General features: G+C 38.8%; 1 protein-coding gene across 3 annotated transcripts in view; it reads right to left on the bottom strand.

Annotated features, from left to right (window-relative positions):
* Nucleotides 1-17,071, bottom strand: part of KCNQ3 (potassium voltage-gated channel subfamily Q member 3) — a 199,346-nt gene continuing 182,275 nt past the window's right edge. For 2 of the 3 annotated variants that reach the window (XM_027712036.2, XM_027712035.2), the window contains 6 exons: nucleotides 12,394-12,581; nucleotides 11,205-11,307; nucleotides 8,684-8,815; nucleotides 6,045-6,143; nucleotides 4,261-4,345; nucleotides 1-3,484 (listed from right to left, as the gene is read on the bottom strand). In XM_027712036.2, coding sequence (XP_027567837.1) covers nucleotides 2,747-3,484; nucleotides 4,261-4,345; nucleotides 6,045-6,143; nucleotides 8,684-8,815; nucleotides 11,205-11,307; nucleotides 12,394-12,581 — 1,345 coding nt within the window. In that variant the 3' untranslated portion in view covers nucleotides 1-2,746. Of the gene's footprint in view, nucleotides 3,485-4,260; nucleotides 4,346-6,044; nucleotides 6,144-8,683; nucleotides 8,816-11,204; nucleotides 11,308-12,393; nucleotides 12,582-16,265; nucleotides 16,302-17,071 lie in introns of all 3 variants that reach the window. The other variant, XM_039381880.1, reaches the window with a different exon arrangement.

Raw genomic sequence — 17,071 nt, forward strand, 5'->3', positions numbered from 1 at the left:
CAAATAAATTTCTCAGATTGTACCTGCTTTTTGGCTGCCTTGGTTTTTGATTGCTCCGATCTAGAAAGCATTTTAAGAAGGACCAAACTCAGATGAAATCAGTAGGAATGACAGGCCCTTGACAAATAAGCAGGCTTGTCTAGCATGCACTTACACCAATTTCAGAAGTGTAGCAATGTCAGAATCATTTTTCATTGTTTTTCATTCTCTTGTTGTGTGAGGGTTATATCTCATGATTTGCCACAGGCATCTATTCTTATATCAGAAAGCCTACAGCAGGTGCAAGACAGGTATTTCCAAGAATCATCAAAGCCCAAAGAATTCTTCTCAATATACCAAATTATAATGAGTTTGTGAGTTAGTTTTATTCTCTGCAAATTTAGCCACAAAAATTGCACCAAACAGAGATTATCTTTCACGTCAATGGCTATTCTGTCAATTAAGTAATTACCAAAATTGTGCCTCATGTTGTCATAGTTACTAGCCTCAGAACAGCTCCATGGACTCAGGCCAGTCTTCAAAGGCTGTAACTGGTCTGCATTATTTACTCCACTAACAACAGCAATTTGTTCTCCCTGAAGATCCATCCCAAAAGGATGCAGCATGATTTAGCAGAAGAAGCAGATGAAGTAAGAAGATCCTAATCCTTTAGATGTCTCTTCCAATACAGAATAAACAATGAAGATGAAGGCAATGCCTACATCTGGAAAGGAACAGAAGCTCCCTGGATGGAATTACTGTTAGGAGATGTCAACAATGCTGAGGAATTGAACATGAACTTTTCCTATGGTGGGCAAAACCCAACAAAATATCGTCTATTCAAGTGCACTCTATCCAGGGCTGTTCAATACCCAGTAAGTACTGGGAAGCCCAGTAACATGTTCTTGTGCTCTGACTGGGTGTGCAAAGGATGCTCAGTTATGCAGCTGCAGTATAATACCAGCAGTCACTACAGAAAGACCACTTTCTAACATCTTACATGAACCAAATGCTTGTGTCTTTGTTGGTCAGTGCTCTGGCCATTGTGTGGAGTGACAGGTGTCGTTTTGACGGGAGCCATGACAGAGAGGCTGCACCTTGGATCAGTGGGGTAGAGGTGAGAGCCTTCCCACTGACTGTGGGTGTCTCTGATCATTTGACATCGAAGTAAGTCACCCTCTGCTCCCTGTGAAGCTGGTAGTAATTTGGTCATTGTAGATAATTGAGTTAAAGGTGAGATGAATCTCATCCTAAAGCTGACGTGTGCCTTGGTTCTTGTACCCTGTGCTCACTGACTGCACTGCTTAATTTCCCACCAGCTGTAAAGAGTGTACAGCCATCAAACTTGAAATCAAATGGATGTTATTTTATGGACACCTTGATTGACACAGGTAAGATCTGCATAGGATATTCAGATAGGCTTAGCTTCACTAGGTTTTTGGGTACTACATTCCTGCTGGTGAGATCTTTGATTTGTTTCTTCCCAGTGGGTTGAATGAATTTCCTGCTCTCCCTCAATATAATATCCAATTTCTGTGAAAATAATATTTGGCCAAGGCTTAGGGAGCATCCTGACCCCTCTGCTGCTCAGGGACAGGTGACAAAAATGGTGTTTATTTATTCATACATAGATTTTAAATATGGCAAACATTCATGGATTTGGAGCAGTCTATTTCCAAGAGAAGCAGTAAACAGAGAGAAACAGATCCTGACAGCATCTCACACTGTGGGACTCACAGAAGACAGAACAATGATGTTCTGCACATCTGAGGAGCTCAAAGCACTTGGCAAATATTAGTGACTTGAGCCTTACAACCTGCGTTTACATGTGGAAGTATAACTCCCAATTAACAGACTGGGAAACTGAGGCAGTGTTACATTATGCATCTTACTTAGCAGCACACAAATCAGTAAACGAGTGGAGTGTATAAACCTGGACTTCCCTACACTGAATAACCTTATTTTTGGAACAGAAAGAAAATTTGGCCCCATAAGTAACAAATCGACTTAGCGAAAGATTTTCTATAAAATAGCACTGCAGTCACACTTTGAGCAATTTTATAAACACTAGTGAAGACTTTCAAAGTAGTTTGAGGGATTTATATTTACATTTTACAATAAATAGATAGCTATGATCAATCCCAGAAGGTGGCTTTGATGATTTAAAATTCTACCCTTAACTTAATTTCAGCATTCTATTTCAGGGGTAATTATATAAGAAATCACATGAGAAACACTTAGTTCAGAAACCCATTTCAATAAGGTCATACTTTGTCTCAGCTTTTTCCCTGCTTTTGACATTAGAAGTTCTTGGCTAGGTTGGTTAGATATTGACTTATACTGAAAAATGATTAACACATTATGTTTCCACAAAGGGATATTGCTCCTGAAAATATTTTTACTTTGCTGCTCTGTTTACAAAATATAGCAAGGACCACCATATCTTGCCTGTTATCAATTCACCATTGTTGTATTGAAGAGTATCAGATAGATATGTATCATAGAAGAAATCAGCTGTACCATTTATACAGGGTAAAGTCATGCAAACCATGCTCAAAACTAAGCTCCTTAGTTTTGGTAGCATGAAAAAAACTGCATTATTAAATCGTATGAAATGGTGCAGAATGACTACCACTAATATCACATGCATCTTATGCAGCCATTGGTGTTTGGAACTAGTAAGCTTTGGGTGTAGAGTAAGTGAGATATACAAAGTATGCTTACATTACACGGAGAAGTCAACCAGTGACTGCCCCCACATGCACTTTTAGACTGGCTTGTTCGAAGGGGTCCATATTGAATCTGAAATCCCATCTCCTGTAGAAGACAAAGGCATGGAGCCACTTGGTGTGAAAGGGTCTGTGTCTGTGTCTGTCTCCCCCTCTGCTAGGTAGCGTTTCTCTCTCATCCACGCCGATCCCCCGTTGGGGCCAAACGGGAAGTCGTCTCTCTCCTGGGAGATACTGAAGCCACTTGGGGAGCGCTCGAGTTCCTCATGGTTGACTGAGAGAAGGGACAATGGAGTGTCACTGTCTCTTGTTAGGCTCCTTCTCTGCCTTGGAGACACCTTGTCTGAATAAGGGCTTTGTAGGTCTCCTTGGGAGTGGTAGCTAACCTGGGAGTCCATCAGCGTGAATATAGGCAGAACTGTTGGCCTTTCTGCATACGAAGTTGAGGAAGGTGTGGCTTGCAGTTTGCCAGAGTTTTGCCCACCTGTTGATAAAGGTTGTGAATGAGTCATATGACCTCGTGCTGAGAAACCATAAGGACTGACTTTGTTGACTGGAACCTGCTGGAAGTTGTAAGGAGTTTCACGAGCACACTGCTCAGTGTATTTATATATTATTGTTTTTAATTCAGAATATTTGTTTTCTTCTCTCTTCTCCCTTGCAGGAGAAGCAGTTTCTTTCAATGGACTTATCTCGGCGACTTGTATTTGCAGCTGTTCCATATGATGCATATGCATATCAACAAGAAAATCCAGTTTCTTCCCCATGTCATTTACCTGAAAAATACCAATGTCATGACATTGCCTCAAGTCAGTTGTTCAACAAGAGAATCCACGCTTCCACACATGCACTGCCTCCAGCAATGGTGTGCTGTCATCTTTATTGATCATGAAGGTAATTACAGGATAATCATGAACTTCCCTCACAAGCTGGACTGCAGTGAATGCCAGCTTATCCTCTAACTGCCTCAGAATAAGAAGACTTGTCCCTATGAACTGTGCCGAAAAAATTCTTAGTGTAGCTGGATATTTAACAGTCCAGTAGCCACCAGCAGTCTACAACATTATTACAAAATCTTGATACCATATGGTAAATAGCCATTACCAAAATACAACATATGGAAGTACGTCTGCAGACAGACCTATTCTCTAACTCTTAACAGTCCCACAACATCAGGGTTACATTTCAGGACTCATTCCCTTTATCTTTTGATAGGGTCCAAAAATACCTTTGGGGGCAGTCATTTTGGGTGCCAGACCCTGCAGAAGAAGGGGTTGCTCACAACAGAACATCAGGTGTGATGAATATGGTGTTTAGGGAAATGAAAAAGTCCCACTTAAACGTCATGGTTAGGATCTTCTGCCATATATAATGATATTGATTCAACAGGTTTCAAAATGCACACATCCCAGGTAAGTAAATTCTATCATGAAAAACTAACAACCAGCAGTAGAATTCTTCCTGGGTCAGCCAGAGTCATACAGAATTTATGTCAGCTGTACCATTTCTGTACAAGCACCTCAGCCTCCATCATTGTCATGAAATTACATACCTGTCGTTCAACTTTGACAAATTTGCCCATCATACTTTGGTCTTCAGTGTCTGCTGTAGATGCTTTGGCTACATACGGATCATTTCTAAAAGGAATTAATAACTCTAATTAGTGCTCAATTTTTGCATCGCAGTAAGCAATTTCTATCAGAAACAATTCACATCTTGGTGATGCATTCTTATAGACCCTCGGAGACCATTTAGTTATTTATCATAAAAACAAGAGTAAAAATTCTGTGTGATTCTAATTCAATTCTAAAAATTGTACTCTTGATTTTTAATTTAATATTTTTTGTTCACGATTAAGATAAAAATTAAGAAAAAACAAAAGCAAAAAAAATTTCAAAATAATGTTGAAATTAATCTCTGACTTGGTGGAATAATTTCAGGTTTGTGACAAATATCGAGATAGTCTAGTTAGTGGGTCTGCAGATGGCCATGTGTTTTCAAATCTAATTCTTTATGATTAGTGTATTTAGAGACTGAATCTGAGTTTCAAGGATGAGGGTGGTTTTTTTCTCGATTTCATTAAACCAAATAATAAGTGGCAGAGACTGGAAATGCTGAAAAGAGACAGTCTGGCAGCAGATTCCAGAGTGAATTTTCATTTATGCAATTTCTTCCTTCCTGTCCACCATATGGACAAACTTCAGGAGGTAAGAAGATGATCTCTAACTAAAGAGCTTTGATTTATAACTTCATGGGAGCTAGGCTGCTCATGATCAAGTTAAAACTTTATCAAATGGTTTCTAAACCAACCTCAAAGGAATATGTGTCTTCCCATAACTTATGCCAAAGTTTAGGAAAACAGTTTCTAAGCACTTGCTCTTTAACATGAATTGTAACAAATACACTGTAAAACTTTTAACAGGTCCAGTTCTTTGCCTTCTGACAAAATCCAAAATACAGCTGTGATCTTACCAGAGCAGAAACTATAACTAAAATATGTCAGGTTTGCCACATTGAGTTATTGGTGATATGGGCTCATTCAGTTTTTGCAATCTGCTTTGTTTCCCAAATGACCACTGTCTCTTCCATATGCTTATGTCTCTCTCTTCCCATTTACATGGGTTCAGATTTTTTCCGGGGTGGATAATTTATTTTCTGTAAGATTGTTTTTGTTCTGAGCAACTACAACAGCTTTGGGGACAGATTGTTGATGGTCTTGTGTGGTTCTTGATGGGTATTTATTGACAGATTGATAGTTGTAAACAACAGAAGAAATGTCATTTATTATTGAATTCTTGCTATCAGGAATGCAGAAATACAATAAGATGCTGCAACTTTCACACCCAGAAACCTGGTATTACAATTTATTTTGAGCATCTCTCAGCAGTCATTGTTTTAAAAGCAGCAGCATTAAAAATCTTTGCTTGGCATTTGGTGGGGACCATAATGAAGCTTTTTTCACTTTGGGAAGATAACTAGTTTACTTTCGAACTACTGTTACTTTCAAGCTTTTAAGTGAGTTTACTAGTTGAATGTTAGAAATTCAGCACATCAGCAATCAAATGTGTGTAATTAATTTAAAATCATATTTCCAAACTGTGGAGAAGCTGACCTAGACAAATAAGAAGCCATTGCTTAGATTTCCATCATACTTTGTTTTTATGGAAGGTAATGACTTTCTGGCTCAACATTTACCCACATGCATATCTTACAGCAACATATGCTCTCAGTATCATCACTATAACTGTGGATGAATAAAGGTCATGCTTATTGGTATGAATAAACTTTTTATTTCTGTATTGGGCTGTGCTAAATACTAGGTATAAAAAAATTCACCTGGGAGACTGTTGTGAAGGGTAAGAAAAAGCTCCTCCTTTTTGGGATTTCTTATGCTTGGGAGTAGATGGAGGTCCAGGTGTAAAAATCATATCTACTCTGAAAAAAAGAAAAGTGCAACCGCATAAGTCCATCTCCAAATGCTAACACGTGACAAAATATGCTATGCATGTCTGAAGCAAAGATTCAAAAACAAAGCAGGTGTTGATTTGGTAATATGTTGAGGGTCATGGTGTGTTTGTTCTGTTCTGGGTCCACAACCAATAAACTGAATTGCAATTACGTGGTAATTTAATGGCAATTAAGTAATGCTCTAGCTCACAGTTTCCAAATTTCAACATTTGAAACACATGACTTCTTTTCCTTCAAAGGAACCAAACAGCATGATTGTCAAAAAATCCCCAATAGCAGCTGCTCTTTAAAATGTCAGGAGACCCATCAGGTTCTGTGCTGGATAATGAAAATCAGAACTTGGTGAAAGGTAGAATTCCTTAAATTCTTAATAAACCAAAGACATTCTGGCAGTTGCTGTATCTAATTGTCCAGTAATATTTTTGTATTTACTATTTTATTTTTTTTTTTAGTTTAAAAAACATAACTTTAAATGAAGTTTCACAATGAATCCTACTTGACTTTTTATTTGGCACAAAAGCAAAAGGACTGTTTGGAAGGCTCCAGCACATTTAATTACACTCTTTTACTATATCAAAATGTTCTTTCATTTGGCATACCCAGCTGCTCAGGTGCAAGCAAGGCTCTGTTCTTTCAGCCCACACCCCAAACTGACCTGATACCAGTCAGCACTAGTGCACAGACCAGCTGCTTGTATGATCAGACAATCCATGCATTGCATGGCTTCACAGTGCCCCGTGGAGTTTTGAAAATGGAACTTGAAAAAGCTCAAGGCAAGCCTCACAAAAATAGCTAGATATTGGCCAGGCCCCCAAGCACTGCTGAGACATCAGTCCATGTCTCCTCAAACTTCTATGGCCCCTTGCTATTCATAAACTCAACAAGTAGGATGCACCTCCCTGGTTGTGTCCAGTTGCAATCAGTGGAGATCCAGCCAACACGGTGAAGAAAATTTGTGAGACAGTAAGGGAGATTCAGCTGATCACATGAATACATCTGGTTTAAGCAGGGATTAGATGGGCCATAAAGCACAATTGTGCTGGCTAGCTCTCTGTTAACCATAAGAGGAATCTCATATGGTTTTGCAGGATTATGTTTTTTCTTCAAAGACCTCTAAAAAGGTCTGTATAGATGCAACATGGCTGTTGAAATTTTGCAGTTCTGCCACTGGTGATTCTTTATGGTGTTGCTGAGTTGAACACCAGGGCTGAGGCTGTGCTGTGATTCTTGCCCTGACTGCCTGGAATGTGACTCCATCCCCCAAAGCTCTGACATAACCACTGTGTGAGATGGACCTAATCATATCAGGCACTTTTAGTGCTGCCAGGAGTCAAGAGAGTATCTGAGAAGTGCTGTTGTCCAAAATCATGCAACACCTCAGTCTGAGGTAATGGAAGAATCTCTAGTATAAGACATATAGAACCTGCCATAGATGGTGGAGATTTCTAATATCATGAGCACTCCTCAACTTCCTGAGTTCAAGAAGATATTACTGCATTAAAAAATCTAAGCTCATGTGATGCAGAGCTCATTTTACAGAGTAACAAAGGTGGTTTGTGGAACATAATTAAACAAAGAAAGAAGTTTTTCTAGAGCAATAATAGTGAGGTAGGAACCAGACATGTTATATACTTGAAAAAGAGATAGCCCAGTACATGGAAAATCACTTCGAAATAAGAAATTACAATGTCCAACAAAAGGACCAGAGCAGCCTTACAAAGCCAAGGTCTGAGTGTGCAGCAAGGGTTGTTCTCCCTCAGCCCATTCATGAGAGGAATTGTCTGTGTGGCATTTTGCTGCTCAGAGTGACTGGGGGCCTCAGGAAACTTGGACAGTGCTGTACTGGGACTGAGCTAAAGAGCTACACACGTGCACACACGTGCACTCAGGACCAGACAAGCTCAGGGCCTCAAGCTCTGACCTGTGCTCATGGCTCAGGGTGTGAGCAGCACAAATTTGTGTAGACATGCCTCAAAAGCACATTGCGATGAACCGATTCTGTGAGGAAACAACTGCGGGGGAAGATTGACCTGAACAGTCACAAAGACCATTCTTTTTTCAGTTATGTCAATTTGCACCTGAATGAAGGGGATGTGAAACCTTCTGTGCTGAGGCATTTTTGCACTTATATGAGATGTTTCACTTGGCACAGGTCAGCAGAGAATCCAGCCCAAAGAAAAGCTCATGTAGAGCAGCTATTGCTTTTATTTATCATCTATAACATATGGATAAAGGAGAGAAACTTGATCCAGATCAAATAAGGCAATGGTCAGGAAAATTCACAAGACTTTAATGTCCTTGTTCTAAATCTGAGCCAGTGGCCTCTTGCTGCAGTTATCCCTGCTAGCTACTCACTTGCCTTTTTTCTTGGGTGAAAAAGTTTTCTTATGGACCAGCTACACTATGCAAAGTCATAGCTTCCGGGTGACCTTACACAAATAGGCCGAGTATGCCTTTATTTTGCCAGCAAAGCTAAACATTTTCCCCATTAACCAGAAGATTCTTACCTTGCCTGAAGGTATTTTATTCTGGAAAGCATATCAAGATGCCCTGCTGAGTATTGCTCTATCACATCCTTTACATCGTAAGGCCTCAAAGTCTCCTTGAATTTTTTTTTATAGAGACGAAACTGTAGTATTCTGCATAATAAACAGAAAAAAATATTAATTATATAAACTTCATAATGATAATTTCCAGCTTCATCAAATAATTGATAAATACACTGGGTGTTTGGAAATTGAGCACGTTATTTCCAAACAAGTCAATAAAATATAAGCAGAGAATCTCTAACATCATATCACATTTGGAAATACTTAATAGTTGGCTTTTCATAATTAATAGGATAAAACAAATGGTTAAAAGCTACAGAATCTTATTTGGAGTTTGAATTTGAACAATACAAGCCATGGGAGATTTTGAAGTTGTGAAGTTGAAGTTGCTTTTTAATGCTTTGGCCCATTACAAAGCTAATTTATAGTATATGTAATGCTGAATCATTTTCATCTTGGGTTTCATTTTGCACCTGGGAGAATTTTGGATAGGAAACGCAAATTAGATATAAATGTGGAAGTTAGGAAGTTAGCAGCAGTTCAAGTTGTGAAGAGAAGAAAAATTATTAAAACTGTTTGAACTGTCCTTGAAGAATCAGCAGTATAACATTTTTCTTGTTGTTGTAATGATAATAATATAATTGCTGTTATTATTGCGATTATTATAAAATGACCTAGTAATTAGTAACAGAATTCTTATAATAAGGACCACTGCTGGCCAGAGCACTTAAAAAATATTTGGCATTATTTTTTTTCATTCTTTTCTGTTTATACATTGTTTTAAACTGTTAAGTCTTGGTAGATTAAACAAATAGAAGAAACATGTTTAAAGAATGAAATCTTTATCTTCATATGTTTTAGGCTTGGGTTCTGGGGGTTTGTTTTCTCAGTAGTCTTCATGTTCTCATTGGTCTGAATTGGGGAATTCCTGTTATCTGTTAAGATTCTGACTTGTTTTTTATTTAATGTTGGTGGGTTTTTTAATGTTTTTAAAATCTGCATAAATTTTCATTTAGCAAACATAATTCTATTATGACTCTCTAAGGGCTGCTGACTCTTCAACTCTGTTGCTTATAAATCTTTCAAGATTTCAGAATTATATCTATGCCTATTTTAGCCAAATCATATATGATAACAGCAAAACTATACATTAAAAGAAAATGAATGAAAAACAGAAATCACACTGTTAGCAATTTCAATTTAAAATCTCCTTGGTCATGACCCTGAAATCCATTAAGTGGTGTTGTCTGAAAGAATTACTTCCCATTAACATTCAAGGTCTGGATAAACTACACAAGAAAAAAAAAATCTTGGCTCCTGATTGAGTTTAAAGGGAAATTGCATGAATCAATTAGATTTGGACAGGATGTGGGAAAGAAGTTTTGCAAAAGTAATAAGTAGCATGTCTCTGAGTTAGAAAGCAAGCAGGTATCAGGGAAAGAAAGGGAAAGCTATGGAGGACATAGGGATGAAGAAACTTCCACTGGGAGGGAAGCAGTCATGCGTAACACGAGCAAAGCCTGTGGGACAAAGCTTTCAACAGGCTTGAGAAAACTTGGGATTTTTAGTGGCTGGTTCTCCTGCACCCAACTGGAAGAGAACCAGGAGAGTATATACTATGGTTATATACATATAATATATGGTTATATTTTTACAACCATCTTCCTTGAAGTTTTTCTTAGATGATTTTGGGGCACTCCAGACTTGCAGTATTTCACCTGGAAGGTGATAAGTCCCTGACCCAAAACTTAGTAACTTCTGGAATAAAATAAACAGCAATTGCAATGAAAGCAGAGTATTTTCACATGGGAGCATTTTTCAAGGGAAAACAGAACATTGAGAAGTAACAGGGCATCAGTGAATGAATTCTATTTGCTTGATGTGCTAAGCACATTATCGAGACTTACTAGGAGTTTTCTAACCCCAGGGAATATCTCTTGTGACAGGAAAATAGAGGTGACACATGTCACAAGCCAAAAACTGCTGAAATGGAGACCTCAGCATCTATTAAAAGATGATAGCTGAAAAGTATATTGCACACTCATATGATTGTGAATAAAGAAGAACAGAGTCAGGTCAGAATTTTTTGTTTAGTGAAAATTCCAGTTTAATACAAATATTAGTTACTAAACTGAGTAATATATCATATTTATATAGTATTTTAATGAGGAACTGTATACGATATTACTTTATAATAAATGTAATTATCTTGCAAAAATGACATGGTCAATGTTATTGAAAAACAGTCTCCTTTCTGCATCTTTTCAACAGCCTTTGAATAGGGTCTGTCTTGTGCTTTTGAATGCAGTCAGAATTATCTATTCTATTGCATTTTAAAAAAAGCAATAACAGCAACAATGAATCAACATGTAGCAATATAGTAAAGTGATTTCTTGAAGCATAAACATTGGGAAAAAAAAAAGGGGGAAAAAAGAGAGGGGAAAAAAAATAGGCATTGAGGATCAGTGGAGATATTTACCTGACAGCTCGGATGGCTGTCTTGAATGTGGGGATCATATCTTCCATAAGAAAGTCATTACTGTCGCCTCTGTCTTCTGCCATGGGTTCCCCTGTTCCTGCATCTGCAAAGCAGGCCAAAAACCAGCTGTGTGAACATCTGACCACACAGTAATTAGAGGGATGTCTGTCTGACTAAAGCGCTGCTTAAAGTAAGTGCAATTTAGTAAAGGACCATCTCTTACATGTTCCTCTTTCGCTGTTCAGCTCTTGAAAGGGATTTAATAGTTCTGGGACATCTATAAGTCACATTATTTGAGGGATCTCCTCTCAGATTCCAGCATTTCTGAAATATTAGGAACATATCTTCCTTTACAGTGGATCTTTGCCCGAATATTTTACGTAAAGGCTAAAACAGGTTTAGAAGCCACAGGCAAAGCTCTCCTTTCACTTGCACTGCTTGGAGCTCATGTACCCTCATGAAGAAGAATAGTCAAGTTTCCAGTGTGGACACCCAGACTATATCTATGGTAGCATGTCCAGCACTGATGCCAGCTGGTTCAATAAAGGAGAAACTGTTATTTAAAGACCATTTGGATGCTATAGGCAAGAAGAGGAAAACGTGTGGTCAGGGAAGCTGAGAGGGAAAATGCCCTGTGGACATTTTTGTCCTGTGGAGAGGAAAAATGTGTGGACACCCAATGGAAATCTGCTTAGGGGCAGAGGGCCTGGGGAGAGAGGAGGGGAAGAATACCTTGACTCTATAAAACACGTTTTTATGAGATGGCAATAAGGAGATATTTGAGATGCCTGGACACAGGCTAGTGCAGGGCTGGATGCAGTCTAGGAGGGAGCTACCTTAGGATAGCAGCCCTGCTGATAAACCGAGCCATGATGGCATGTGTTTTTTAGGGGATACACATTCACTGCCCAGCGTGCCCTCTTTTTCTAGGTCAAATAGGCTGATTGCAACACTGGCTTTATCCCATATCAATTGCTGTTTTCATGGATGGTTCCTGTCTTTTTTCAAGCACTGTGTTGCCTGGACTCCAGGATTCATTTCTTGGGCTTCCCCAATTGTACCACGTAAAACCAGGTACCAGACGTGCTTAGCCCAGAAAGTCACAAACCTTCAACAGAAGATGCAGAGGAACAAAGTAAAATGGGGAGAACAGGGGATGCACAGAAACAAACCAACACAGATGGGCTACCTTCTGAGCTTTGCCAAAAAGCGTACGCTTTCATTCGGAATGCAGTGCGAAAACGCTCCTTATTATTCAAGACAACATTCTTAGGTTCTTTTGAAGGACTTTCTTCAATGGCATCTACATTCAGAGGGGTAAATAGCTTTCCTTTAGTATTGGTACCACGAACCCGATCCAAGAGACCCAGCTTTTGGCTACAAAATAAGCAAAAGTAAACATTTTCCTCCTTTGTACACTATTAATTTGTTTTCATGGTGCTTTAAGTATATAATGGGTTAAGTAAATGTTTTGTATACAAGGACACTGCTGGGGCTACCACAATAAATGAATGTCTTCATAAGCAACAGTTAAGCTCCACAGATAATTAAATGCTTTTTATGAGCACTTTTGTATAAATGTTGAAATTGTTAACAGAGGGTTTTGCTATCCTCTCCGTGCAGGTATCATAGTGCTTCAGCTCATGTAGCATGCCTGAAGCATTAGTTTTAGTATTAGGACAAAAACACCACTACTGCCATGAGCAGGGATACCTTCCACTAGACCAGGTTGCTCAAAGCCCCATCCAGCCTGGCCTTGAACACTTCCAGAGATGGGGCATCCACAACTTCTCTGAGCAACCTGTTCCAGTGCCTCGCTTCCCTCACAGTGAAGAATTTCTTCCTAATATGTAGTCTAAATCTGCCCTCTTTCAGTTAGAACCCATTCCCCCTTGCCCTGTAACTACATATCCTTGCTAAAAGTCCCTGTCCTGCTTTCTTGCAGTCCCCCTCTTGTTACTGGAAGGTGCTCTGAGGTCTTCCCAGAGCCTTCTCTTATCCAAAGGCAACAACCCCAACTCTCTCAGCTGTTTATTCATAGAAGAGCTGTGCATAGTCAGGAGTAAAAGAAAGTCAGATGTGCTGTGAACAAAGTAAATTACCAGCAAAACTCTGGCAAGGCATTGCCAAGCAATGACTATGTACATGGCAGGGCAGGTTGCCCTGTTCTCTCCAACATTTGCTGTCAGCCATCTCTCACTACCCCAAGAATTGAGGTGACCTATGTGAGTTGTAGTGAAGTGACATATTTTGTTCCTCTGATGATTCCTTACACTGTCCTCTTATAGATTTACTGCCCAAAGACACTTGTCCTTCAGTGACAACATACAGCTAGAATTTCATCTATCTGCCATTTTACCAGCATCACTAACCCTGACAGCCTGATGACTGAAACCATCTAAAAGGCAATCACTAATACTACTGAAAAGAGCAGCAGAAAAGGAATCTGCTACTGAGTATATAAGCTTATATATGTTCTGAACATTTTTTAGGTGATAGATGGTATAAGTATTTGGTTTGCTTGTTCACTTTGCTGCTCAAACATTTGTTAATTTGTTATTTAAAAAAAAAAAGCAGGGCTAAGCCATGGGAAGAAAGCCTGCCTTTTAACATATTCCTGGATGCTGAAGTGTGGGACAGCTCTAGGAGAGGTGAATTGTGCACACATGATCAAGAGGCAGTTCTGTGTGGGATACCAGGTCAAGCAGGTTGAGTGTGGGGGGAGAGGGAGGGAAGAAGCCATCATAGCTGGCAGGTTTCTGAGAGCCACGGGTGAGAGCAGAGCTGAAGGATAAACAGCCATGGTTACCAGAGGAAAGAGTTAATAGGTATCCAGTAAGGGATCTGTGCAGTAGGATCAGCTGAAGCCACTAAACCTGCTGGCAGGAGAGGCAAGTCTGGGGAGGGTCCACCATGCAAGGACATAGGAGACAAAGATGAAGACTTGGCTGCTGACCTTGCAAATGTGAAAAAAGCATCTATTTCTATCTGAGAGCTCTGTCTGTTGCAGTATTCCGCCATAATGGAAGTCCTTTGGAAATTCCTCTTAAAATGATAAAGGACAGACTTAAAGATATGCTTGATGGCAGCACAGCTTTCATAAGAGTGCTAACTCTAGTAAAAATACTGTAATTTACAGCATACAGAATTCACACCTGATCTGAGCATTGAACATCACAGCTGTTGCAAGTTTTTTTGTTGTTTTTTCTACATTAATTACTGAGGTCCTTATTTCTACTAGCTGTTTCTGATTAATATATCTTTGACCCTGGAAGTAATGAAATATGGGCTTCCCTGTCACAAAAAGATGAAAGCACTTAAGCTTTGGGTAGGAAGTTTTTTCAGCCCTTCTGAATTTTCTTGTTGATATGCCAATACTTGTGAATGCAGCCCAGTAAATTCAGACTCTTGTCCTGTCATTGCATGCATATGTGTGTACAAGTATGGAACTAGAAACTAAGAACGACTTGTGTATGGAGACACACAATTAGTCCTGATATATCAGCATTTCCAGGAGATGAAAGCCTGGATTGAGTGAAGAATTAGAACAGTCTAAGTGAATGATATCAGTATTACTCAGACTTTGCCCTATTGTCATTTCCTGAGGAATTCATGGCACAAAGTGCAGACAAATGTAACTAGCAAAAATCAGGGATTAATTACTTCTTTTTCATGGATGTCAACAAGTAACATATATTTTTTTACAAACTACGTTTTGGGAACCCATTTTAAAAATTACTTCCATAGTTCTTGCTTTTGGGTTGGAATCTTGATCTGATTGACCCACCAAGGTGCTCTAAATGGTGAGTGCAGAATGCCAACAAGTGTTCTACTCAGGAAGAATCCTGTGACCTCTTTTCTTTCACTTCTCTACTTCAGAGGCCATGTTTGGAGCAGTATTGCTTTACAAGACAGATGTCTTAACTCCATGGCATTTCTGTGAAATTTGCTTTCTTCAAGCACTTGGCTACCCCATGTAGGAAAAATATACAGAGGAGAAGATAACAACTACTGAGCAATTTTGAAAGGGCATGAAAAAATAAAGGCGAGGAAGTAAAAGTCAGCAGAATGATTTGTGTGGAGGTTTCTTGGGAGGGTAAAGGAGGGAAAATAAATTCACGTCTCAATAATAATAAAATCAAAGTTTGAAGGAGGAATCAATTTTGAGAAGGATGGTCAAGAAGAGTCTGGAATCATGCATATCACTGAAAAGAATTTTAATGCAAAGAAATGCACCAAAAATCTAGCTGAGTGATAACAGAATCAGCCAGGCAATATAAACTGATGAGCTAAAGGTGTTAGAGAGAATGAGCTTGTGAGAGTGAGCATTTCTTTAATATAAAGAAAAAAGAGCACTTAGGCAAGCATGGTATGGTGGTGATCTTTGTAGACAGAAGGAGACCGAAATAAGCTAAGCTACAAGAAGGAAGAAATCGAAGCAGTTTTAGAATGAGATCTGTTCAATGATAATAAAATGAAGAAATTTATCGCTGGATCTGAAAAAAAAGGTACATTCAAAAGGCTTTTTGTGGAGATCAGTTTTTTCCTGGTGGGAGGATTAACAGGTCACCAATGATAGATAATTGATAGACGAATCTCAAATGAAAGGAAGAGTGTAGTCCACCTATTCTTCAGGATTTTAAGATTCAGAGCTTCTGGAGAGACCTTATGGGATGAGAAGGATTAAATCTAGCAGTGAAAATCAGATGATTTCAGATGATGAGGTAATTTCCTCAAAGGCAAGAAGAGATCACATACTACATACTGGCTTCGAGCAACATATTAAATGTGACAAGATTTGAGTTAGTAACACTACAGAGAAGATCTCAAGAGAATACATTTAAGGTATGGAACCTGAAATATGAAGAAGCAGAAAAATAGATTAGAAAGAAGATTGCTACTGTTTATAAAAAGCAGTTTAATACTATACAAGAAGAAAATACTTGCCATTACAGGTGGTCTTTGACTCTCTCCCCCGAAACCTGCTTAGTGCTTCAAAATGCATATCCAGATATCCCAAAATTTCCCCCTTAAAACTCCTGTTATAATTGCCTTCCTTACCAAAACACAAGGAGCCAGAAAGTGCACTGCAAGGCTCTATAAGAATCAGACCAGAAAGAAAAGGGTCAGTGGATGATGCAAAGTATCCAAAACATTACTCTAGTGAATTTTTTTTTTCCAATGGAATAGGAAACATATGCAGAAAGCTCTGTCATGGAGCTATACAAGAATAGGATTGACCAAAATTTGATATCATTCTCATAGATCAAAACAGATCAAAATAATCCTCTGCATTCAACACAAAACTCTACTTATTTACAGTGACATTTTCTACTGGATATGTAGGCACATGCATTTGTGGGGTGCTTCTTTTTTTTTTTTTTTTTTTTTTGTGGGGTGGGATTTACAGTAGATAACACGAACTAAAAGCATTCCCAAACTCTTTCCAGGGAGTTTCTCAGCTATCCTCATTGATAAATGTCAGTGTAGGAACAAACTATTCTCCCAAGACTGTTGCTCTAGCATCTTAAATTTAGGAGCTAGAACTCATCTGATCTGCCTTAAGCTGTTAAAAAAGCTTAACTTCCTGTCTAAGATTAATCTTTAGACTTATTTCTGTAATCAGTGGGAAGTTAGCAACCCTAACCAGTGAGTGGGAAGAGTGTGGTTCAGCTTGGGAAGACTTTATGCTTGGGGAACTTGGCTTTTTTTACTGATTACAGAAAGATCTAGATGAGAGGTCATTTAAAAAGCAGGTCTCTAGTCTAAGTTAAAATTACCTGAGCTGAAGCCCTCCTTTTTAATTGAATCCTGATGATTAACCCTTAAAGTAACATTCAGATTCGTAACAGTATGTTTATGCAATA

Source organism: Pipra filicauda, unplaced genomic scaffold (assembly GCF_003945595.2).
Source record: "Pipra filicauda isolate LSUMZ 115617 unplaced genomic scaffold, ASM394559v2 scaffold245_size1146780_pilon, whole genome shotgun sequence".
Lineage (NCBI taxonomy): Eukaryota > Metazoa > Chordata > Aves > Passeriformes > Pipridae > Pipra > Pipra filicauda.